General features: G+C 36.8%; 2 protein-coding genes across 8 annotated transcripts in view; both read right to left on the bottom strand.

Moving 5' to 3' along the window:
• LOC134843550 (histamine H2 receptor-like) overlaps window positions 1–2,006 on the bottom strand; it is an 80,222-nt gene extending 78,216 nt beyond the window's left edge. Inside the window, exon 1 of the mRNA XM_063859664.1 lies at window positions 1,903–2,006. The gene's annotated coding sequence lies outside the window, so the exon portion shown is untranslated. The remainder of the gene's footprint in view (window positions 1–1,902) is intronic.
• An 11,755-nt stretch (window positions 2,007–13,761) lies between these two features.
• Window positions 13,762–25,708, bottom strand: part of LOC134843968 (CLIP-associating protein 1-like) — a 205,742-nt gene continuing 193,795 nt past the window's right edge. For 6 of the 7 annotated variants that reach the window (XM_063860353.1, XM_063860354.1, XM_063860358.1 and 3 more), the window contains 9 exons: window positions 25,080–25,403; window positions 21,429–21,452; window positions 20,574–20,790; window positions 19,594–19,851; window positions 18,260–18,555; window positions 17,497–17,775; window positions 15,567–15,704; window positions 14,749–14,937; window positions 13,762–14,397 (listed from right to left, as the gene is read on the bottom strand). In XM_063860353.1, coding sequence (XP_063716423.1) covers window positions 14,203–14,397; window positions 14,749–14,937; window positions 15,567–15,704; window positions 17,497–17,775; window positions 18,260–18,555; window positions 19,594–19,851; window positions 20,574–20,790; window positions 21,429–21,452; window positions 25,080–25,403 — 1,920 coding nt within the window. In that variant the 3' untranslated portion in view covers window positions 13,762–14,202. The remainder of the gene's footprint in view (window positions 14,398–14,748; window positions 14,938–15,566; window positions 15,705–17,496; window positions 17,776–18,259; window positions 18,556–19,593; window positions 19,852–20,573; window positions 20,791–21,428; window positions 21,453–25,079; window positions 25,404–25,708) is intronic. The other variant, XM_063860355.1, reaches the window with a different exon arrangement.

Genomic DNA, 25,708 nt, shown 5'->3' with positions numbered 1-25,708 from the left:
AAATAAAGTTTTTAAGCAAAACAAAAAAAAGGAAATTACAAGTCAATGCCAGTACAATGAAGCACTGAAATTATTTAAAAGCAAAAGTGGGTAAAGCAAAATCAAAATATTTTAAGGTGCGGCAACTAAGCCGACAAAACTTAAGCAAAAGGTAAAAGACCAAAAAATTATTTGAAACAAAAAATTTCCTGTTTGACAAAAAAAAACACCTTCTGTTCAGATTCGAACCCAGGGCTTTTGCCATCCCAGGCCTATTTTTTACCTTCAGGCAAAGTGTGCCAGAGATGCTAGTAAATTTGATTTTTTTTTATAAACCACGGTAAGAGATGAGTCCAGAAGAGTCCTGTGAACAAAGTTATTCACAGGGAAAAGTCTAGTTCCTGGTTGCAATACCTATTAAGCGGAAAAAAAAGAAAAAGAAAAGAAATTTCATCGAATTGAGTGGTAGACATGCAACTAACTCAAAAGTTGCAAAAGGTAACTTTAAAAATGTGTTTCCCTTGAAATGAACCAAAATTAGGTCATAATGTTGATACAAAATAGGCCGAAACAAATTAGCCCAAACAAAGAATTTAAGTGAAACAAAAAAGGAAATAAAAATTCAAGGTTAGGAAAATTACAAGTAAATTAAATATTAAAAGCATCACAAAACAAAAAAAAACGCTTTCAAGATGTGGCAACTAAACCCAGAAAAAATAAGCAGACAATTAATTGGCCGACAATTGTCATTTCCCCCAGGTCCCCAATTGATTAAGATTAAGACCATTTATTCACGGGGGAAGGGACCAACACAAGAGCTGTACAGCTCATCACGTCGAACCTCTGTTGTGCCCCTGTTTTAAGAACTACATGCATTTTTTTGGTTATTTTTCTGAACTGGGTAATGTTACTTCACCCTCAAGCAACGAGCACGGATCATGGTGGGCCTCGAACATCCGACCTTTAGATTGAGAGGCGGAGACGTAACCACTTCACCACCGCTCCCCGACAAGTTAACATCTCCCCCACGTCCTCGGAAGAATTTTTTTAGAAAAATTTCGTAAAAATTAAGATTGAGTTTAAACCCAAACTTTTAAATTTCCCAATTTCGGCTGTCCATAGGAATGCTAATTCGATTACTTTGAGCTTGCTTTGTTTGAGGAATGAGGCCAAGAAAAAACTTTTTTTGGGGCGGAGCGTGGAAGAAGAAGAGTTGATGAATAGAATTGACGAAGAGAATAATTAATATAACGAAACCGTCTACCCAGGAACAACTAACCTATATCCTATATGCCCTTCAATGTCTCTCAATCTTCGTTGCGAGTGAATTGAATTCTGAGCGGGAAATGGATCTGTTATTTATTTGACAAATTCCTTCAGCTTTGAGGTATGCGAAATTGTTTTCCTTCTATCTTTTGATTCTGAGTTCGCTGAATAAGGAATCAATTGAAGGGAAATTAAAAAGGAAAACGAATCCGTCTCATTTTGAATAGTTCCGCTTCGTTGATTAAATTCAGGAAGTTTTATCCCGTCGAAATTGATTTTTTAACGAAAACTCGACCGCCGCTAAAAACAATTATGCACGCTTTGAGAGGTATTGAGAAAGTTTGTTCGATAAAGTTTCAAAACAATATCGACAGTATAAGTTCTAAGCAAGAATGAGTTACAACAAGCATTATTTGTTAGTAAATCGCCCGAAATTCGGCTTTCTCCAGAAGAATTCAATTTGCTCCCCCCCTCCCCCCCCCCCCCCACACACACACACACACACACACAAAGCGCCTCATTGGTTGATTAAGCAGCGAATAAGTTGCATTTTACAAGTACATTACCGAGCGTAAAAAATACCAATCCAATCCAATTTACCTAGTTGTAAGTACAAAACTTTTGTGCATGCTCAATTTGAGTCAATTAAATTCTCACCTGCGCAATTTGATGTTGGAGGAAACTTGTTTAGCGGCTACTATGAAAAATTAAATGAAAAAATCAGAGTTGTAAAAAAGATAATTAGGGATTCCCGATCCTCGAAAAAGCCCTAAAGCGTTAGGTTGCAAGTACAGTAAGGGCTCATAAAATGAAAAGAATAGAGAAATGTCGGGTTGGAATTAGCAGGAGAACTTAATTTCAGAAGTGACTTTTGAAGTGAAAATGCAGAGTGTGGCGTCCGACTTGTATGGCCATTGGAACCACTCGACCCCCCCGTTTAATCTCAGGGTTCTCTTGGGGAAAGAATAATTAAGAGTCTTGTCGTAAAAGAAGCGCTGGATTAGTTGCGGGTTGGTTAGTATTCTGAATTTGGTGTTTATTGTAACCTTTGGAAGATGGCGTGAAAAATGTGAAACAATGACGCGTTCAGCGCTCACATTTTCTGGAACAAATTTATCTATTACTTCAGATAACTTTCATGTTTTAATACTTTTAGTTTTTCCTGAAAAAATCCTTAATTTAAACTGAGAGTATTGAAGAGGGCTAGCGATATTAGATTATGGGTTGCATAATCATGAGAATCTACCTTTTCTCATTCTATATTACACCAATTTTCCCAGACATCAAACTGCACTGAAACAAGATCTGAATATGCAAAAAATAGTAATGTCAATGTGATGTGTTGTTAACATATTGTCTAAGGTTTTTTGTTTAAAGTGAAATTTCAATTTTAGTAGGCTCAAATATCATGATTTTTAAAGAAAAAGGCACAGAAATTAGAAAAAAATGAGTTTTAATTTTTTAGTTATCAATTCACAAACATGCTGCTACAATTGAAATTGTAATAGAAAACTAAAAATCAACAACTAAACCAGCATGTAAATATACAAATACACCTTGTATATAAATGATTGAAACAGTACTACTTATTAGCTATAAAAATTATCTCGAAAAAAAACTAATGGATCTATCAATAGGAACTTTTTCGTGTATTTCTATCAATTTTATTTAAAGCTCAAAGTTAAATTTTTGTTTATATTCATTTTTTCTCAGCTTCACGTTTGAATTGATCCATTTATTACAACTAATGTTTGCTACAGATTTCTTTCACCAATTTGTTTTTAGAAAATTGTTTTGTTTTATTTGTTTCGTGCGTTTGTTTAGTTTCACAGGTACTCTCTAGAAGATCGGCTGGAAAAACTTTAGACTTGAAAAATAGATCGAGTGCATGAACAAAATTTCCGCGAAGATAGCACACTTTGATTTTCTAGTTATTTTTTGGTTTTGTCTGTTAATTTGAGACATGGGTAGATTTTGAAAATTTTCTAAGGCACAAGATAATTCTGAAAAAAACCTGTTATCTGAAAAGCATAATTCTTGTTTTTAATGGTACCATATGTCGCGCGCAGCATATTCGCCTAATTGCAACAGCCATTGTGCTTAAACTTTTGTTCAATTAAGCTAAAAAGGGAGTGTTGCAGCGCAAATGTAAATGTAAGCGAGAGTATAAAGGCATAAAATTGAACCAAAATGTAACAACCATAAGCAAAATTCGAACCAGTCGGCGAGTCACGAGCACCAAAAATGTGACGCGTATAGTGGTGAACTACCATACTTGATGAACTACCACACCCCTGCCAGTTGCATCATTCGCCGTCTCTTTGGATGCGACGATTACTAATGCCCTAGCTCTTTGCGATAGTGCTTCCACGCACTCATGGGTATCCGCCGATCTCGTAAAACGCCTCCATTTGGTTGGCACTCCCGTTAACCTCACCATAAATGGATTCAATTCCACGAGCGTGATGAAAACTCATCAAGTAAGTTTTCAAGGTTCCGCCGAAACGAATAATAGTGAAATTTCGTTTTCTTTTCGAGCTTATTTTAAGGATAATATTCGCATTGGATCGGATAGCATAAGTATTCCTAAATTACAGGAAAAATACCCGCAGTTGGCTCCGATCAAACCTATTCATTATAAGTATGAGGACGTCGAAATAATTATTGGACAGGATTTCTACCATGCCATAAGACCCGTTGAGTACCTTCTGGGGGAGGACTCTATTTCACCGTGCGCCGTACGCCTTCCGATAGGTTGGGTTTTAAGTGATCCGTTACCACCGTCCTTTAAGTCGAACTCGTCTTGCTTTGAGTGTGTTGTCGAAGACATGTCTGTTGCGGACCAGATTAAAACTTGGTATAAGTTGGAATCATATGGAGCCTTCAAGCAAGTAGATGCCCGTTCCGCCGCCGACAAACGCGCTTTGTCCGTTTTGAAAAATGACACCTTTCACGATGGTGAGAGGTACATTGTACCAATACTTTGGAACGATAAGGAGAATACTTTACCGAATAACTATTTTTCCTCCTTAGCTCAATTAAAGTCTTTGGAAAAGAGGCTTGATAAGGATCCGTCGCTCCGTGAAAAATACGCCGAAATAATTAGAGAAGATGTACAAAAAGGATAGGTCATAACCGTTAAGGCACACAATCTCAAATCACGAGCCGATCGTGAGTGGTATCTCCCGCATCACCCGTTGTTGAACCCGAATAAACCCGGTAGGGTGCGCCGAGTCCTAAATGGGGCATCGAAGTGTCATGGCGCTTCCTTGAACAAATCTCTGCTGGTTGGCCCGGATCTCCTTCAAAACCTCATTTTTGTACTTTAAAGATTCCGTCAGCATAAACACGCCGTTTCAGCTGACATTGAAGGGATGTTTTTACAGGTTGGAGTCCGGGAAGAAGATCAACCTTCTCTTCGTTTTTTGTGGCGGGAGGACCCCACATCAAGTGTGGTAGTTCACCAATATACGCGTCACATTTTTGGTGCTCGTGACTCGCCGACTTGTGCGAATTTTGCTTTGCAGAAAACTGCATCGGATAATCAAGCTGAGTACCCCGAAGCTGCTTCGGCTGTTGTCCAGAAAATTTATATGGATGATTATCTGGATTCTTTTCAAAACAGGGATGACGCCTTGAAATTAGGTAGGGATTTAATCTCGTTGCTTAAACTAGGGGGGTTTCGTCTGACAAAATTTATCAGCAACGTGCCGGACGTAACAACCGCTCTTGATTCGGACAACTGTGAGTCCAATTTCTCTGTTAAAGATATTTGTGCGAGTCCAGACCAGTCGTCGCATGTTCTCGGTCTTAAGTGGGATCACGTAAAAGATACTTTAGTCGTTAGTAGAGGGGTGGATCGTCCACTAGACAAAGCAATCACTCAGCGTACCGTGTTGAGTTTTGTTTCCTCTGTTTTTGATCCAATTGGGTTAGTGGCTCCGTATACCGTGAAGGCTCGCCTTCTATTAAAAGATATCTGGCGAATCAGCGGTCAAAAATGGGACGATGATCTGCCAGAGGAAATCAAAAAGCAATTCCTTGAGTGGCACTCAGGTCTTCATTTGTTAGGTTCTCTGACAATACCTCGCAGCTATTTCACTGAACCTTTAGACCGAATAGAACTTCACATGTTCGGTGATAGTTCGCAGGATGTTTTCTGTGCCGTCGCTTTCCTTCGTGCGCGACTTGTTAGCTCCCATCAGACCGAATTAGCCTTTGTGTTTGGCAAAGCCCGCGTCGCGCCTATGAAAGCGCTTTCTATTCCAAAGTTAGAGCTTCAAGCGGCTCTTGTTGCAACCCGCTTAAAAGAAGAAATTTTGAAAGGTCTCACTTTCAAAGTTACGGGTATTTTCATGTGGACAGATAGTACCACTGTTCTCCAATGGCTTCACTCTTGTAGTAAACTACCCGTTTTTGCTGGTAATCGCACTGGTGAGATTCTGGAGTCTACCACCACTGATCAGTGGCATAATACTTAGCGGTGATAACCCAGCTGATACCGGTATACGAGGGATTTCTTCGGAAGCCCTCAAGGAAAGCAGCTCGGTTAATGGCCCTAGTACATTGAGAACAACTGATTGGCCGTTCAAGCCCGATACAAGGGTTATTGATAAAATAAGACTCAAAGGACCATCATGTGATATCGACATTTGTCTGGAAAATTCGTCAAATTTCGTCGTCAATGTTTTGACAGAAAAAAATTTTCCCTTCGGAAAATGGGAGAGATTCAATTCAATTGTAAAATACAAACGCGCAGTAGCATTTTTGTTAAGATGGCTGCCATCCCATAAACATTTCCGGTCGAGTATATTAGAAATTACAGACCCGTCTGAAATGGATGTCATTGAACAGAAGCTCATTTACCTGTCCCAGGGTGAGACATTCCCTAGTGAGCTAAAACTACTAAGATCCGGTAAAGTTATCACGAGGAATAGTCGGATCGCCAAGTATTCGCCGTTCATTGGACCAGCTGGCATCCTTCGCTCGACTGGGCGCATCAGCCGCTTGGTTAATTCCGATTTCGATAGCAAGCATCCGATTATACTTGATGCACGTCACGCGGTTGATCGGTTATTGGTTCAGCACTTGCACGTTAGGAATTTCCATCAAGGCTTGGATTGCATGCGGAGTGTCAAGCGCGTTTTGTTTGACATCCTGGGCAACAGGAGAGTAACTGAGGAGATTCTAAGAACCACGCTGTGCCTTGTTGAGCAATCACTTAACGCTAGACCGATAACAGCCGTTAGTTTCAATCCGCTAGATCTAGAGGCGTTGACCCCGAATCATTTTATCCTTGGTCAACACGCAGCGAGTTTTCCGTCGCTAAGTTTCGAAAAAAACTTCGACCATAAGAAGCGTTTCGACAGAGCGCAATCATACGCTAACGCAATATGGACACGGTGGATGCGGGAATTTATTCCTTCTCTCAATAGGAGGGCAAAGTGGCACAACCAGTCAGAGTTTAAAATGAAAGCCGGCGACTTGGTTTGGGTCATAGAGCCTGACACTCCACGTGGACATTATCCACTCGCACGTATCCTAAAACTGCACTATGGCAAGGACGGATGCGCGAGATCCGCCGACATAAAGACCATTACGAGCGAACTGACTCGCCCGACCGTAAAGCTCGCTCCCGCTATTCCTTGTTTAGGGGTGGAGGATGTTGCAGCGCAAATGTAAATGTAAGCGAGAGTATAAAGGCATAAAATTGAACCAAAATGTAACAACCATAAGCACAGTTGGCCAAGCGGACTAAGACAAAGTGACTTAACATAACAGTTGACGTAGGTTCGAGTCCTCCACCTGCCCATGTATTAATATACTAAAAAAGGGGGTTATATCCTATTTTAACTGTTTTTTTTATTCTAATTTGGTTCAGCCTTGATTAAGGCTGACCGCTAAAAAAAGCAATTTGTCTCAAGGACATAACCGACCTGTTCTTGTGGCTAGCTTGCGCTAATTTGTTATTGAAGCGGTGACGAATATTATTGAAGTTATGATGTTATTGAATATTATTGAAGTTAGTATTGAAGTTATACCCGACCGAAAGGACGAGAAATTTGCCGATAAATTCTCTCGTTAAATTCAAATATTCGACTTCATATTTTTGATTTACGGAGATTAGGCGCACAGGGAGATTTTTGACTACAAACACTCCAAGATAACTGGCATGTTCGTTGAGCAAAATGTTTCTAATCTACAAATTTTTTTTCTAAACTGTTCTCTTCGCCAAAGATAAATTTGTTTTTGTCTCACTATTGAGAACGAGTATGTTTCTACTATTAAAGTATTAATGCACTTTTTTAGCGCCTCTCGCATTGTTGTTTTGAGGTCCGTTTCTAAGTTTCCTGTATATAAGATAAACTTTTTGCAGTTATTGCAAAAACAAGAATTCAAAGAGGTTACTTTAAAATTAAATACAAATACATTAACAAAAATCTAGACAGAGGCTAAGTTGCACTTCGCGTACACAAAAAAAACATGACCGATAATGCCACTGGGAAAACTGAATGAGTAAAATTTGAGTCTAAAAAAACTCTTCAGTGACGCACGCCAATTATGACGCATTAGCAGTATCAGTCAATTTGAAAACAGAAGAAATTTACCAACTAATATGCCTAAATCAACAGACCAGTCTATTGAGCAGTAGTAGCTTGAAAAAAGTAAAATGTAAAGAATTGAATTTTTTTTAAGTTTGAAATTTTTTGTGAAAATCATCACCCCACACGCCAGATTAAGTATAAAGTGATAAATTTCGCTCCTAGTAACAAATCAATTAAGCTTCGTTCATTCAATCGGATCGATTTCTATGACGGATTAAATCTCCGCTTACTCGTTAGAAGCGCGAAAAATTATAGGGCGTTAATTGTTCCAAATTAGCAAAAATGGCAATTTTTAAACCCTCATAACTTTACGAAAAACGATCACAGGTGAAATAACTTTCCAACTTTATTCTCAGGATAACAATACTTTTTGAATGATTTTTTTAAAGACCCGTCAAAAATGGCTGGTTAAAAAGTCGAAGTTTGTCTTAAGAAAAAAAATCACCGCGAGCTCAAATATTCATTACTTTCGTTATAAAAGTCGGGGGATAACAAACTTCCTTGGTACTTGGTTTGGACTGGCAGTGTTCTTCATTTGGAAAATATATTTCATCAAAGTAAAGGTAAATTTGTTTGCACAACTTGTGAAAAATTTTCAATAACACTTGAAAGATAGTTTGGGAACTTCAGACAAAATTCCTTATTTTCGGTGTCAAATAATTTCTCTTTTTTCGGTTATAAATTACCCACGTTGAAATTGTTATTATGAGCCTCACGCACTAATCACTAGGCCACGGACGCTTTGTCCATCACAAACACTAGCCACAAATAAAGCCGAGAACAGATGCTTTGAACTTTCCAATGCTACAGATCGTGATTATAGCAAAAAGGCCCACAAGTGAACCTTTTTAACAACAATTTTTTTTCGAGTTAGGTTATAAAAAAATGTTCATTCAAAAACACTTGCTGCTCGCTAGCGTAAATACGCAGTTTGGCCGCGTAATGGTGTTTTTGACGAATCTAGACATTCCCTAAAAGACAAAAAGAATGCTTTTTACTTGACAAATTGTGATCAGTATCAGAATTCAGCGCCAGTTTAGAAAACTAAGGAAATCAGAAACGACACATTCAAAGAAAAATTTTCAACGAAACTATTTTTTCTAGTGAAAGTTAAAAAAATCTAAAACCTGATCTTGGTAGAACTTTAATTACACCAGGAAATTTCAAATGTCTGGAGCGTACAATATTGAGCAAGTATATGGATATAATTTCTATTACTTAACTGTTGAAAACAGTTCTGAAAGTCATAATAACAAAACAACTTTTTCTCATGAAAAATTTGCAACACTTCTATTTATAGATGGCCTGAATTGGTGAATGAGGTCAGCAGAAGTTAGGAAAAACTCTTAAAGAATGCACGAAAATAAAAAAAATGTTCAGCTTCCGTGTTTCAATGAACGTATCGGTTTACTTTGAAACTCGATTTTAACAATTTTATGATCGGCGCTAATTTCATAGATCAATTGTTTTCTCAGAAAACTATCATTAGAGTTAATTTTTGGTTGCGCTGCGAACTCTGCAATCTAAAGTCTTACGCTATTTAAACTTCACTTAAAGTGACTTAAATGAAAACGAGTTTTCGGAAAAAACTATTCCCGGAAAGTACTACAAAAACCAAATTACTTAAAATTAACTGCGTTCTCCAGTATATGAAATGTACATCGTTCGAAAAACTTTCAAAGAAATTATTTTTTCTAGTGAAAGTTAAAAAAATTCTAAAAGCTGATCTTGGTAGAACTTTCATTACACTTGGAAATTTCAAACATTATCAAATAAATTATCAAATATTCAACACGGAAGCAAAGTTGTTGTACGAATACAGGCGAAAACACTACACCTAAAACTAGTAAAAACTTAAATAAAAACTTTTGAAAATTTTTACTTGGACCAACAAGAGATGAAAAATTTACAATGCAAAAAAACTCAGATTTGCCTTTGATAGTTTTGCCCCCATGCGTTGCTTTTTTTAAAAAAAATGCTCTGGTTCTCCTGTGTTATTACTTTGAAAATATAAAAGGTAACCGCGTTTAGAGAACGTAACAAACCACAGAGGCGAAGCTGAGCTTTGATAAACTTGCGATACATCACGAAGTATTGTAAGCTAGCGGATGGAAACGCAGCGGACGTTACCCGCTACTTCGAGATATAAAAACATTTAAAATATACCAAAAATCTAAAAAAAAAAAATTCCGAATGATGCCTCGTTTTAAGAGAACAAAACGAGTAACATAATTCACAGCGTTCAATTAGATCTAGAAAAATTTACAGCGTGATAAGTTAGACAGACAGTACTTTCGTGGACAAAAAGTGTTCCATTACTTTTATGTTAAGTTTCAAGATCTCAAGTTGTTGCGTCCACCGAATCACAAAAACGCATAAAACATTTTTGCTTTTCAAACGACCTATTATTAGGCATTTTGGCCGATATTACATACACCGAAACCATTAAAGCCCAAGTACAACAGGGACTCAAACCCAAACCTCCCAAGGCACGCTTTCTACCACTAGAGCAGTAGGGATTCGAAGTTACTGAGGTTTTATATAGAACAATCATATATAGAACTCTCATAGATTTCTAAGCAAAATTGGTTATGGGAATAAAAAAGACTAGCTGCTGCTAACAAGCCACTTGCTCTGGCATGTGTAATAACGCGCTTCAATTATCACAAGTTGCAATTTCTAAGACTGCAACATTTCATTGAAATAATCACAGGATAAAAATCTCTTCAACTTTCAGCTGATGATACTGATGTTTTTCAGATAGCGTGCAACAGTTCCCTTTATAACGTCTAAATGAAAAATCGAAATTCGTCGAAAACCACAGACTTCGCCGAAATATTTCGTCGTTTTCTTCCAGAGTCGTAGAAATTATGTAAAACGAGCAGGTTTTAATTTTTCAGCATCGATTATATTTTAGAGCTGGCTTTTAAGCATATAACGCTACACAGAGACAAAAATGCGCTTCGCACTATTCGCGATGCAAAACAAAAAGACCGCTAAAACGGAAAAAAATTCGGAAATTATAAAAAAAACTTATGAATCAAAATAGATCAAGCTAGTTTTGAAACCAAGACATCCAAAGGCAATATAATATGAAATTAGCAACAGATGAAAAAAAATCATCAAGCGATTAAAAATCTAAAATTACCTTAACTAAAACACTTTAAGCCAAAAAGATAACCAAGACTAAGGCTTAGAAAAGTTATTAAGTTCAAAACATTTAAGACTAATGAAAACTTATTAAGTGCCCCTCAGCCTCAAAACACACAAGCACACACAAATTTTTGTCGCTCATCAAAAGACAAAATATGAAGCCATTAAGCCAATATAACTTTGGCCAAAACCAATCAAGCCGAAAAACGGAAAACAAGAAAAAGCCGAATATATTAAATTCCATGAAAAACTTAAACGATAATTTGTGCCATTTTACCAATTTGTGCAATCCAGAGGAGAGCAAGAAACTACGTTTCACCTGAAATGACTCAACATTGGAATCTCAACACCTAAAATGACTCAACACTTAAAACCTTTGCCGTCCAACCGTGCCGGAGAGACAAAAAAATTAAACTACAGCACAACAAAGGTTAGAAATTTGGAAATTAAGCCGACGAAACCTAAGCAGACAACTGATAGGACGAATTTTTGGTGTCCTACAATTCAATGGCATACAATTTAACACCGTACATTTTAATACTTAAAATTTCACTACTAAACAGTTTAAATCGACAACAATATAACTCCTATTTTCGAGTTTAACACAGTGCATTTTAACACCTAGTCATTTCACTATTAAAATTAATGCTGTATGAATTCCTTATCTTAACTCTTATCACACCAAAGTTAATCCTGCAATTAACACACGCACCATTATGAAAAACTTGGTTTATCTTAGTTATACATGCTAAAAGGAGGCTTCCTAATTTACTTAAGACTACTATCTACAAGTTTGTAATTTATTTTCAATTAGACTTTTCGCTAAACCATTATGATTACTAAAAAAGCTGCTTGTGCTAATTCATAACAATTTGACGTAAAAATTCTGAAAAAATTAAATTTTGACAGTCACTTTAAAAATGCTGCCATCCCTTGCATTCGAAAAAAAAAGATCGGCGATTTCTATGACATGATCGTGCAGGAAATTCAGAATGTATGCGACAGAAATTCTTTGGAACCCAAGAAAATTGAGAAAATTGACGAGTTGTGTCTGTACTTCGGCTCTACTTATATAAAAAGCTTGGTGCCAAACCGTGAAGTTTCATTCACACCCTCCCTTTTGAACCAGCGAGATGCGGCCGTGATGGAGATTGCTCGAACAACAAATGCTGTCGAGGGATGGCACTTCGGGATTCAATCATATTTCAGCGGAGCCCACCCAAACATGTGGAAAGTAGTGGGCAGCCGTACAAAAACTCAACTTTTTTGATGCATCGAGTGGCCATTAGTTCACTAAAAAGAAAAAGTATCGAGTATTAAATGAAAGAGTCCAAAACAATGTCCGTTCACGAGGACAAAACTGATCTGTACTTTTTCAGAGCGTTATCTAGCTTGTGTTAAACCATTGTAAATTTTGTTTCATTTTTGTTTACTCTTTCGTAAAAATTAATATTCAAATTTTAACCCTACTGAATATTTTAACAGCTTTTTTTGAGAAGACGTTTCCTTGCAAACTCCCGGAAACGTAACTAAACGCAAGAACATGATTAGTGCCTTAGCAATTTAATCCCAGGACAATCGCCTTTATTTTCGGGATGCTAGGTTGGGACTACGGGCTGGCAAACCATTTAGCTTTGCGTTTATGTGCCAACAGTTCAAAAAAAGTTGACAAAGCGATCAGGTCATAAGTTTAAGTTCGAGAATGATTCTAAAAAATAATGATTTTTAGGCTTTTGGCATTGGTTAAACCTTTTTTAAATTTCTATACCGGCTGAAAATGTCTAGAAAATTAGGCCATATTAGTCAAAGGACGTCGAATTATTTGCGGGCTTTTGAAGTTCATTGAACTATTGCTTGTTTTTGGTTCATTTTGGATTGATTCCTTGAAAATACCATTTCATTTTGGTTTGAAACGTTTCACTGAAATCATTTGCAAGGTCATTTCTGTTCAAAACTTACGGGAACTAAGTAGCGCGAAATTGTTCTGGCTTTAAATGGCAAAAATGTCTCTCGTTTAATTCTTTGATGGTTACCGAGATCCCCTTTCAAGTAAGTTTTCTTTTCATTTTGGATTAAAACGGTGTTAAGTCATAGAAATTGTTTTAAAATTTAGCGATGTTAAATTGCTAAGGCAACAAAAAGCAGGGAGTCAAATTGTAGGGTGTTAAGTTGTTTAGAGTTAAACAGGGGGGGGGGACCGAATTTTTGATACAATTTACTTTGTGTTTAAAAAACTGGTGCTGACCAATTTCGAGCCTAACTCCATCGCCGTCAACTAGTTTTCGTAACCAGTAGTTAAATTTTCAAGTAATTTTGCATGTTTGCTGCAAAATTGAATGCTGCACAAAGAATTCAGTGATTTTGTAAATAGTTGAATAAATAGTAATCAGTGGGCAATTAGTTCATTTTGGATCAACTAATTGTTAACCCGAAAAAAGTATATATTCCGATTTGATAAGGCTTGACAATGCCACTTAGGTTCGCAAATACGTTTATAAGCACACCATTGGTACGAGGTGACAGTGCGTCGCATCTCTTCGTTTTCTTAATATTCTTCCCAGCTTGGAGTTACGCCTTCCTGTTGGTTGAATTTCGAATGAAAACAATTGTTGAAATTAAAATGGATTTCAACGAGATTCATTAAATCAAATCTAATACAAAACTGGAAAAGGAAATGTCTGAAATAACGCGACGGCTTCTCCGCAGTTGAAACTTTTTGACTCATAAACTTAGAAATATTTTCTTTTATCGATCTTACTTTTCGTTTTTTTTTTTGAGAAGCCGTCTTTTTTGCAGTACGGTGTTTTCTTCTGGTTGAGGTGAAATTTTGGTCAATTCAAACCACACAGTTAATTAATTCATTTTAAGTCTACATTCAAATGCTTACAATTGGGTAAAATTCGTAAGCGCGGCATAAAATACATCACCCAGCTGAGTGGAACAAAGCTTTTGAACAAATTGAGTATAAGCAAACAATTATACACAAAAAAAAACACATTAAGACAGTTGCACAAAATCGAATTGGTAGAAAAATTGCTCAATTCATATTACAATAGCAATAATTAAGCATCATAACTATGAAAAATTGTACCCAAAACTAATATTATATCTACTTATTTCACTCTTTTAAAATATCGCTTCTTAATGTTCAAAACATTTCTTGTTGAGTCTTTTTTATATTTCGAAGCTTGACCTGAGATCAAGTCTTTGAGCCGGTCGCAATCTGTTGTGGTTGATTGAGAGATGGGGCGACCGAGTTGTGATTCGAAGATGACGGGTTTGACTTTTTGTCTCCAGAGGCAGACGCAGCCGCTCCTGCGTTGGACGATGCAGCTCCTCCGGAGTTCGAATTTCCAGAACTTGCCCTTGAGATGTAAAGTCGCAGCAACTTCAGCTGGAAAAAAATTAAAAGTTCGCATTTCTATTCAGGTTCGATTTCGTTCGGTGATTATACAGAATAAATTTAGAAATAATAGCAATGAGCTTTCTAGCCATAAGACTTTGAACGTGGCTCTTTTTCTAAGACATTTTTTTGAGAAGCCACTATATCATAACATGGTTAAAATTCATAACGTAATTTTATCGCGCAGAATTTCATACCGTAATTTTATCGCTCAGAATTGAATAAAATGTAAGATCCTCGTTAGTTTTGATTGCTGCACAGGGTATAAAAGCATTGATTGAAAAGAAAAATCATGAATATAACTGAAATTGAATGTATTTCAGAAAAAAGGATACAAAATACCTTTCCGTGTGAGAGCTGGTTGGTGTACTGGTCGAGCATGGCCTGTCCGACCTTCTGATGGACAGCCACTAGTCCATACACACTGTCCTTCCGCACACTGCTCTCCTGGTGCTCGTAGGCCTTCATCAGAGCAGGACACACCTGCTCCACAAACGTCTCAACTTCCTCGGGAGGGGAGTCCTCTATGATCTAACACAGCCAACAGATGGTTGGAAAGGTGCCAATGAACAAGAAAACCGAAAAACAACGACTGATTCTTTTCATTCATATTCCAAGAAAACATGCCTTTTTAAGGCCATTTGAAGTTCAAGAATATTTTTTTTATGATGAGCTTTAATTTTGGACAAACTGAACCAATTGGAGAAAACTGGATCAAAAAGCAGTTTGTGTATCCCAAAATCAAATCCAATCGAAACAAAAGTCATTCGTTTTTTTTTGCGCTTAGGCTTTTTTTACGCCCAATTTGATTACTTTAAAAAATCAGTGGGGGTTAAGCACGGTTTAATATTGAAGCCTTTCAAGTCGTGATTAGGATGCAAAAAAAAATCATTTTTTTGCAGTCTAGAGGAAAAGAGGTCTGATTTTTTTGTTACTTCCACTCAATTTTAAGGAAGAGCGAATAATGATAAGTTGTTTAAATTTGATCACGAGTTCGTAAATAGTTCATAAAAAACTTCTCAATTTCGAATGAACAATTTTTGATTAGTATTACTCAACATGGGTGACATTGGGCGATATAATTCGTTCGTTACAGCAGCTTTTTCATGAATTGTTTATTTATTTAAAGTTATCGCTCTTTTTCGCCTCCTATTATATACCTTAGTGAGCATTTTGACGGCTGTCTGATTGATGGGGAAGTCGCCGGCGGACACGACAGGACAGAGCACCTGAAGACACCTAGTGTGTTCTATCGCATTCACAACACTGTACGTCAGCTCCTCCGAAGCTCGAACCACCTACATTAAGTGGAAGCTATAGTAGAACAAAATCTATGAAACCGTAGAAGAATTGTCCACTTGCACACCACATTTAATAAATTTCATTTTTTGTGTTTTTAATGCTATTATGGCTGAACGCTTATAAAATATCTCAGAATAAATAATCTGATAACCATGCAAAATTTCGTTGGATCTAGGATTTTCTCGAGGGGGGGGGGGGGGGGGGGGGGGGCGGATTTTCAAAAAAAAAAAATTCGAAAATTTTGACGACCTTTTTTTTAGGTCGACCAAATTGATTTTTCGAGCTCTCCCAAAGCACTGTTTTCGCCCCTATTTCGGCAGAATTTTGTGCGCCGCAGGCAAATTTTTGAAAAAACAGTCAAAAAAGCCGTTTTTGGGCACTTTTTGAAAAACTTTGACAAAAAATCGCGTTTTTTTTGGCGCGCGCTCCCCCTCAAAGTTAGTATATATTGGCGCCAAAGGCGCCTTTAGAAAAATTTTAGGGTCGGTTGGCCAAAAATGGATTTCTGAAAAAGTGTCAAAGGGGGGACCCTTTGGGTCGGCAGGGGGTCGAATCACTGAGGGGGGGAAGGGTCCATGCCCCCCGCCCCCCCCCCCCCTAAATCCGCCCCTGATTAAGACAACGTCAAATTATTTTTTTTATCAAGGTGAAACTCAAACTAGGGGCCCAGCTGAAAGCTGGAGAGACCTGTTTGATTATTTTAATATTGATTATTTTAAAATTGTTTTAAAATTTCAGGTTTCTCAAGTCGATAGCGCCCTTCCTACGCTTTTAAAAAAAACTTTTCCTAAGTGTACAGCTCTTCCCCGAGACAAATTAAGGACCAGCCGCTTGGGCAGGGGAGTTTCCTACAACCTGGTCTATCGATTAAACCCTTAATCCCAAATCTGGATGGGTAGTTTTTGAAGAAATCGAAAAAGTTTGAAAAAATGGCCTAAAAACCGAAAAATTGACTATTCCTAAGTGTATAGCTCTTCCCCTAGACAAATTAGGGACGAGCTGTTTGTGTAGGGGGGGTTCCTACAACCTGGTCTATCGATTAAACCCTTAATCCCAAATCTGGACGGGTAGTTTTTGAGGAAATCGGAAAGATTTGAAAAAAGGCCAAAAAAGTGACTTTTCCTAAGTCTATAGCTCTTCCCCTAGGCAAGTTAAGGACCAGCCGCTTGTGCGGGGGAGTTTCCTACAACCTGGTCTATCGATTAAACCCTTAATTCCAAATCTGGATGGGTAGTTTTTGAGGAAATCGATAATTTCCGAAAAAATAGGCAAAAAAATCAAAAAAGTGACTTTTCCTAAGTCTATAGCTCTTCCCCTAAGCAAATTAGGGACGAGCCGCTTGTGCATGGGAGTTTCCTACAACCTGGTCTATCGATTAAACCCTTAATCCCAAATCTGGACGGGTAGTTTTTGAGGAAATCTGAAATTTCCGAAAAAATGGGCAAAAAGTGAAAAAAGTACCGAGTTGTGAAGCTTCTCAAAAAAGCGTCTCAAAAAAATCTCATCTGGAAAAAAAAAAACGTTTTCATAATACCTGTTTAATAAATCAAACAGGAACTTCGGGGTAGAACACAGAAAACAGCCAAATATTTGATTATTTTCTACATAATTATCTTCTTTGAAATCTTATCTTCTTAAGAAAAAAATTCACTTGAATTGCATTTATTATGCAAAAAAAAACATTTTTTAAACATTTTGTTCAAGTTCAATTTAAGTTCATTCAAGTATCTTACTTTAAAACTCAGAAACCAGAATAAAAATGGTCCAGAATTTAAATCTAAGACTAACGTCTTTGTGTGAGTCCTTGTGTGCATCTAGTGTCTTTAGAATAGTGATCTCGGAGTACTTCTGGAACCTATGCTGCTGGTACTTGAGGAACTCTTTCAGCACTCTCAGCACCAGTGCTCTAATCGAGGGTTCCTTGTCGCTCATAGTCTCAAACAACATCATCAGGCACATTTTGAAGTGCTCCTCCCACACCACTGAGTTGCCCTCTTTGATTAGTTTGGTGAGAGAGATGAGAGCACTTTTGCGCTGCTCTATACGCGAGTTGTGATGACTTAGTTCCTAAGACGACATTGATCAAATTTGTAAGTTTCTCAGCTGGTTAACAAAAACATCAACACCTATTTCTTAGTCTTGCATTTACTTCAAAAGTTTGGTTGAAGTTCGTTATTTCCTCTCAAATGCCCCGATAGTAAGTTTTTCTAATGCACTGAGTTAACCATAAAAGGCCGAAAATCTTTTTTTTTTCAGCCAAATTTAAATCGTCATGAGCAACAAAAAACGTCAAAATTATCAGGAATCACATGGAATACCAGAGTTTTTCAATTAAAAACAGTTTTTCAAAAAGAAACTTTGCAAAACGTCATTGACCTCAATCTCCATTTCAATTCAAGGTCAATAATTCAGCCGAACCATAAGACAACCGAATCTTACGTCTTATTTGGAGACATTTGCATAACTATGCTAGCCGGTGTATATAGTAGCTGGTCTATAAAGTAACAGGTTTATACTTCTGCTGGTGTATATACCAACGAAACTCACTGACCTGAAGAATGGCCTCAACGAGCTTTTCATCCTCCTGCTGTTGTTGCATGTCTATCTTAGAAGTCACTGATGTCGTCTTCCCTATGTCTCCATCTCCTTCTACCACTTCGCTTGTGTTGTTGTTGTCACACAGGTACTCGTCCACGTCGTCCTCGAGGTCGAAGGTGCGCTTCGCTATGAAGTCCGGACTCTCGAGGATTCCACTCTTGTCTGCGTAATGGTTGGGGTCGTAGATGCGGTTGTTGCTTCCTAAATCTCCGTGAAGGTCAACGTTCGAATTGGGCATACTAGGGATACCTGAAGGCAAATACAAAAACAATGAATCATCATAGTTAAGAAACTCTCTCAATTCTTTTGTCTATGGTTGTCGCAGTGTAAAAGGTGATCGCACGCTTCCAAAAGAAGCAATTTGAGCCCTTAAATTCAAATTCCTTGTTTATTTTGAGTATGTTTCCAGAGCAAGAAATTCGATTCGATTCATCTGAAACTAGTTATGATTTACTGGCTATTTTACGCCTTTAAAACAAAACTTCTCAATATTTGATTCAATTAGCTGCTTCCAAGTGATTTCTTCTAGCATGTGTCAAAACTTCAATCTTTTATCTGTAGTAGACGCCGTGAAAACGACAAAAACGTGAAGAAAAATTCCGTTCACTTGCTCGCGAAAAGCAAAAATATCCCGTGACTAGTCTTTGAAGTAATAAAGAATCGGTAACTTTGCCTCCAAGGCGTTTTCACAGCAAGAATACCTCAAAGGCGCTTTGAATCACCTCAATATGGCTAAGAAAAACTTGTTAGGGAAGTATTAGTTCGGGAAATGAGATCACAAATACAGGAGAACTATCATAATTTAAAATTATAAAGAGTAGATTTCGCAGAAAAGAGGAAGTTTTTTTTACCCCCAGACGGCTCAGTCGACAGATCACCTTTCTGCTCTGTCAGAGGCGGGACTGCTGAAAGATGATGTAATTTTTTAGAGAAACCTTTGATCCATCAAGGAAAAATTTGCAACCTACAAACATTCTCCACACATCCAATTTTTCGATGAACCCGGCCATTGAAAAAAATTAGGCTTTCCTGTTTTAGCCCCAAATAAAAAAATAGAGAGACTATAACTTTTTGTAATCATGCAATGAGGGGGGGGGGGGCTACAATAGAAAAGATCCTAAAATTATTTTTAGCAGAGAAAAACAGCTGAACATAGTGCGCTAACTTTTTGTATTGATTTGAATCATGACATCTAACAGTGTTTGGCAACTGTTCGTTAATTTATCTAATGCTCTTGAACTTAACAAGCACATGTATTACTCGCTCTTATTCGAGATAATGACTCACCGCTGTCGTAGCCCTCGGCAGAACGACCTGAATCGCCGAAGTACTTGTGTATGTCCGCGGTGGTCTTGTGCAACAAGGCCTGTTGGCTGTTGGGTGTCAGGGGCGAGACTCCTTGCTGTTGCTGGTGGTGAAATTGGTAAGATAGTCCCTCGTCGTCCCCTGCTCCCCCCACTCCCCCTGCAGTGGAAGGTGGTCTGCGGGCAGAAGACAGTCCCCCCGCCGAGGCCACGTTGAAACCACTACCACTACTGCCTCCAACTGAAACACATGCACATACAGTTCAACAAATTTCCACTACTAAGTCGAAGCAATGTTGTCATGAAACATCACCGAGTCAAGCTCAGTTTGTGGAAAAAACCAAGAAGAAAGCAACGAATTTTAAATTGTCCGAAAAAAAAGATACGTTGCAAAGCGGAAAGGAAATATCCAAGTAGAACACTAGAGTAATTCCATAGGTATTCAAATTTTCAACAACTTAGATATTCAATCAGGGGATAGATTCTACTATAATATTCAGTATTTACTTTCCGAAACAACTTCATAAAACAATTTCATCAAACAACAAGGATAGCCGGTTACTTTGCAAGTAACACAGAATGTTCCGACTTTAAGTCTTACAAAATACGTTTTTTTTTTCAAATTTATGTCGTTTTGTGGTGTGATAAAAAAAATCTGAACAAAAAGCTAGAACTTCGGCATATTCGACAGTCATAGTAAAATAGGCCAATTGCAAACAGTTTTTTTAAACAAAATTTTCATTAAAACTTTTTAAAGTCGTTCGAATCATGGCTGAAAGGGCTTCAAAATGATATATCACTCGACTCAGTCCAATGATAGTTTGTAGTACATGATTTGGCGTGGAAAACAAAAAGAAAAAATCATAACACCCGAATACAAAGTTCGTCCCCATTTTTCAATTGGTCGGAACATAAATAATCAGGGATGTGGAACAAAGCCGACAATCAAAACAAAACACCCACCTATTCCAGATGCGCTCTTATTGCTGCTAGTTGATGACTTTCTCTCTCGTGGTTGGGTGAATGCAGCTGGACCTGTTCTGTTCAGCAGACTGGGAGAGTTTATGTTGCTGTTAGAACCCCCAGTGGAGCCTAATACTCCCCTGCGTTGCACAGAAGATGCCGAGGAGAGGTTCAAACTGTTCGGAGGTTGCTGTTGCGAAAGCGGAGATCGGAGCACCTTAAAAAAACTCAAACTATTATAACCCTATACTTGACTATTCTACAAAGCATGCAAATGATAAAACTCCTACGTAGATTAAACTGCGACGTCACAATTGAAAGTACTTTTTAAAATCTAACATTAAAAACTGCATGATCACTAATGAGATACTAGCATCACTCGATCATTTAAAAACTCATTCACTGTCGATTTTTTCAGAGTTTTCATGATCTAGAAACGGGTAAATTAACACCACTGACCAAAACCAAACCAAATTACTTCATTCAACAAATTTCAACAAATTCTGTAAATAAACTTCCAGACACTTAAATTTTGTTTTTGGCCTAACTTTTAAAGCAAAAAGACTTGCGCATCGCTGCAAATAAAGACAAATAAAAACCTATAAAGCAATTGCATGTTGAATAGAAAGTTAAATATTTCCTACTCTTGTTAGTGAAGCAATGCAAACAACCAGAAATAAATCGATGAAAATGACGATTCAACTCAACCCAAATTAAATGAATTATTAAATGATCCTTCCATCCCTGTTAGTATTGTATACATTCCACAACCCTTTCTCACACATGATAAGACACATAGGAATGAAGACTTGACGAGAAAGTACATGATAATACTGGTGAGCAGGCCCAACCTACCTTGTAATTTCGAGGCAGAGATCGCTAAAAGACATCCAGTTACATTTAATTCTGTTCATTATCGTTACACCGGAGAATAATTGAATATATTTTGCACGACTCTAGCAAGATCGGCCAATACAGAAAAACATAGCCATCAAACAGTGTCAATGAACGCAAGTAATCAGAAAAAATCTTGACTAGACAAAAAACTTCAAGTTTCAAAATTAAAAAGAAAAAATGTATTCCCTTGAAGCTCTTTGAACTTCAACAACAATTTATGTTTGACATCTTTTTTTTGATAATATTAATTCAATTAGAGAAAAACGAATCAATGGGTAATGTTTTCATTCCACTTGGAAGCCTGAAAATTAAATTCCATTTTCGAAATTAGAAGTCGAACACGTTTTTCGTGACATTTACACTTTCGCTGTGCAATGATAGGGGCGTTTGCCTTCCTTTTAACAAAAGGAAATGATCTGGACTTAAAATCAATCGAAACTCAAACCGCAAAAAAAGTAAACTTGAGCCTGGACAAACTTTAAGACTTATCCTGAAAAAAATCATCGCGACCTTTATAAAATCTGAACTACGTTCATCGACTCTGAAAAATATATGACATTAACCCTCTTTGAATTTCGAGCCGAATTTATGATTGCCACTTATTCAATAAAATTAACACAATTTGAGAAAACTGAATTAATAAGTAAAATTTTTATTCCGCTGGGAAACCTAAAAATTGAAATCCATTTTCGAATTTAGAAGTTGATTATGTTTTTCGTGAATTTTACACTTTGGCTGTACGATAGTGGAATTTGCCTTCATTTCAACGAAGTAAATGAACTGAACGTTAAATCAATCAAAAATCAAACCGCGAAATAAATTTGAGCCTGGACAAATTTTAAGACTTATGCTGCAAAAAAATCATGGCGACCTATAAAAAAATAATAGTAAGTTCATTGACTTTTAAAAACACATAGCATTAACTATCTTTAAATTTCGAGACAAATTTATGATTGACTCTTATTCAATAAAATTAACACAATTTGAAAAAACTGAATTAATAAGTAAAATTTTTATTCCGCTGGGAAACCTAAAAATTGAAATCCATTTTCGAATTTAGAAGTTGATTATGTTTTTCGTGAATTTTACACTTTCGCTGTACGATAGTGGAGTTTGCCTTCATTTCAACGAAGTAAATGAACTGAACGTTAAATCAATCAAAAATCAAACCGCGAAATAAATTTGAGCCTGGACAAATTTTAAGACTTATGCTGCAAAAAAATCATGGCGACCTATAAAAAAATAATAGTAAGTTCATTGACTTTTAAAAACACATAGCATTAACTCTCTTTAAATTTCGAGACAAATTTATGATTGACTCTTATTCAATAAAACACACACAAAAAATTTATAGAGCAGTTTTAACATGAAAAAATTAAATGCAATAGAAAATTAAATGAAATTTTTCTTTTTAAATTTGAGATTTTTTGTGAAAATTATCCCCGCACGCCATATTAAGTACAAAGTGATAAATTTCGCTCCCAGTAACAATTCAATTATGGCAAATAAGCTTCCTTCAAGCAATTTGGAGCGGTTTCTATGACGAATTAAATAGCGCGAAATATATCGCGCGTTAAAATTTTTAAACCCCCATAACTTTACGAAAAATAACCACAAGTGAAATATCTTTCAAATTTAAGCTCAGAACAACAATACTTTTTGAATGATTTTTTAAAAAAATCCTGTCAAAAATGGCTAAATAAAAAGTCGAAATTTGTCCGAAGAAAAACACACTGAGCACAAATATTCCATTGCTTTGGTCACGAAAGTCGGAACAATAATAGTCTGTGTTAAAATCCTTAGCATTGGCTGTACTTATCAGCTAGTTATCGATCAAAATGAACACATTTTATCGCAACAATATTTGGGTCGCAAAAATATTTGCGACTTAGTTTGGAAAAAAGATAGTTCATACTATAACACAAGCATTGCTTGTGTAAAAATGAAATCCATTTTCAAACTAGGAAGCTGATCATGTTTTTCGTGAACTTAACACTTTCGCTGAAAAAAATCATCGCGACCTATATACAAAACTAAAATAAGTTCATTGACTCTTAAAAATACATAGCATTAACACTATTTGAATTTCGAGACGAATTTATGATGGATTCTTATTCAATAAAACAAGATTCGCAATCCTTGAGATTACTATGATAGCTACCAAGTAAAGGGTTGAGAATTTTAGATTTTGAAGAAAAAAATTTCGTCCAATTTTTTTGAAATTTTTTTGAAAAAATTTTAAAAAACGTGATATCTCAAAAAACACAGGGATTTGAGCCGTCACATTTGGAGACAAGATTCGCAATCCTTGAGAGTACTCTGAAAGCACTCAAATATAGGAATGGGAATTTCAAGTTTTAAATTCTTTTGTAATTTGAGTTTTCTGAAAATTTTTGAAAAAAATCACAAAAATCGTCGTATCTCGTACAAAAATCGTCGTACACTAAAAAGATTTGAGCATTCTTAACTGGAGGCCAAATTCGCAACATCATGGGAATCCTGAGAGCGTCCCACTATTAGGCTGCTTATTTTAAACTCGGTGGAATAATTACTGAATTCACGAAAAAAAAATCGAAAAAAAAATCTTAACCATTGCAATATACGATATAGCTTAAACGTGGAAAATTAATACGTTGAAAAAGCTTAAACATGGCGAGATAGTGAAGTCCGCATTTAAATATATAACAGATTAACACAATTTGAGAAAATTGGATTAATAGGTAAAAATTTTTCAACTTTAGAAATTGTTCACGTTTGTTCGAGCCAATTCCACGTTCGTATTTGCAGAGTGCTATTTACGTAAATTTCAGAGGATGAATTTCAATTGAACTCAAATTTCAATTTATACCTAAAAGCATTCATAAATGCATTAATATGAATGAATGCTCGTCTGTTGTTATTGGAGAATTTGTTATTGGAGAATTTCCTGAAAAGGAATCACCAAGACCAATATGAGAGTCTTCACTACATTCATTACTCTTAATTAAATTCCACTTTCAAAATCTAGAAGTCGTTCACGTTTTTTGGGATCATTTCCATATTCGCATTTGAAAAGAGACTCTATATTAAACTCAAAAAGTGCATATATATCGAAGTGCTTTCATAAATGCATTAATATGTATGAATGCACATCTGTAATAATTAGAGCCTTTTTCCTGAAAAAAAATCAATCAGACCTATATAATAGTCTTCACTACGTTCATTTCTCTTAAAAACAAACAGGATCTATATCCGTGCATTCATCTTTTCCATTGACACTTGAAAAAATGACACTCCAGCGAATACTTTTCCACTGGTGCTAATTTACAAAGACCTTTATGCACTATAGTAGCACATACTATGCAATGCAGTATTGGATGCGCTTTAGTTAAGGGGATATATCACATGCTATTTTAAAAAACATAAGTAAATAACATAATTATAAAATAACGCAGACTTCTTTGCATATAACTGTGCATTACAATTTGCTGTTTTAAATTCATTCCTTTCATGAAAATTGAATGAGAAGAGCGGGAAACTGGAAAAAAATAGACCCGTGAAATTTAGAAGTCCCAGTTACTTCATCTTATGTAAGCAGGAAGCAGAATGACAAAAAGGTGGCTTGCTCACGTAGTTGTTCGAATGAGTCGAATAGGACGAGTCAGCCGAGTAGTTGCCAGCAGACGTGGGCGAGTAGGTCAGCAAGTGAGGGGAGAGGGTGTTCTGCTGAATGGCTGGACCCAAGTTAGTTGAGGAGGAGAAGCTAGAGTTGGCGCCTCCAGCTGCTGTTCCGCTGAAGGAGGAGTTGTGGTTGTTGTTGTCGAAGTTGTTGACGTATTGGTGGAGGATGTTGTTGGCTAGGTGCTGCAGTTCCTTCTTGGGTAGTGCATTCTGCAGGGCATTGAACTCGGATGTGTTCAGGTCAAAGAGAGAGGTCACCACAGCCACTGCATTCTGCAAACCACACATCACATCACATAACACTCTTTTCAATTTGAGACCTTCAAGTCACGCCCAACTGCTCATAGTAGTTTCATTTTAGACACCCCCTTCCACATTGGAAAACTGTTTTAATAGTTGTTTTACGTGTTATAATGGCTAAATGCGCGATGTTTCGAAAAAATCCATGAAAAACAAATCTATTCACAATAGTTAGTTTGTTCGCCATTTCATAAAATTATGACAAGACACAGCTGAAATAGTTTTTGAAATTCAAATCTTGTATCCAAAAAACGACGAGCCCGTGATTAGCCCTGCCT

The sequence above is a fragment of the Symsagittifera roscoffensis genome, chromosome 4 (assembly GCF_963678635.1).
Source record: "Symsagittifera roscoffensis chromosome 4, txSymRosc1.1, whole genome shotgun sequence".
Lineage (NCBI taxonomy): Eukaryota > Metazoa > Xenacoelomorpha > Acoela > Convolutidae > Symsagittifera > Symsagittifera roscoffensis.
This window is presented reverse-complemented; position numbering and strand designations above follow the sequence as displayed.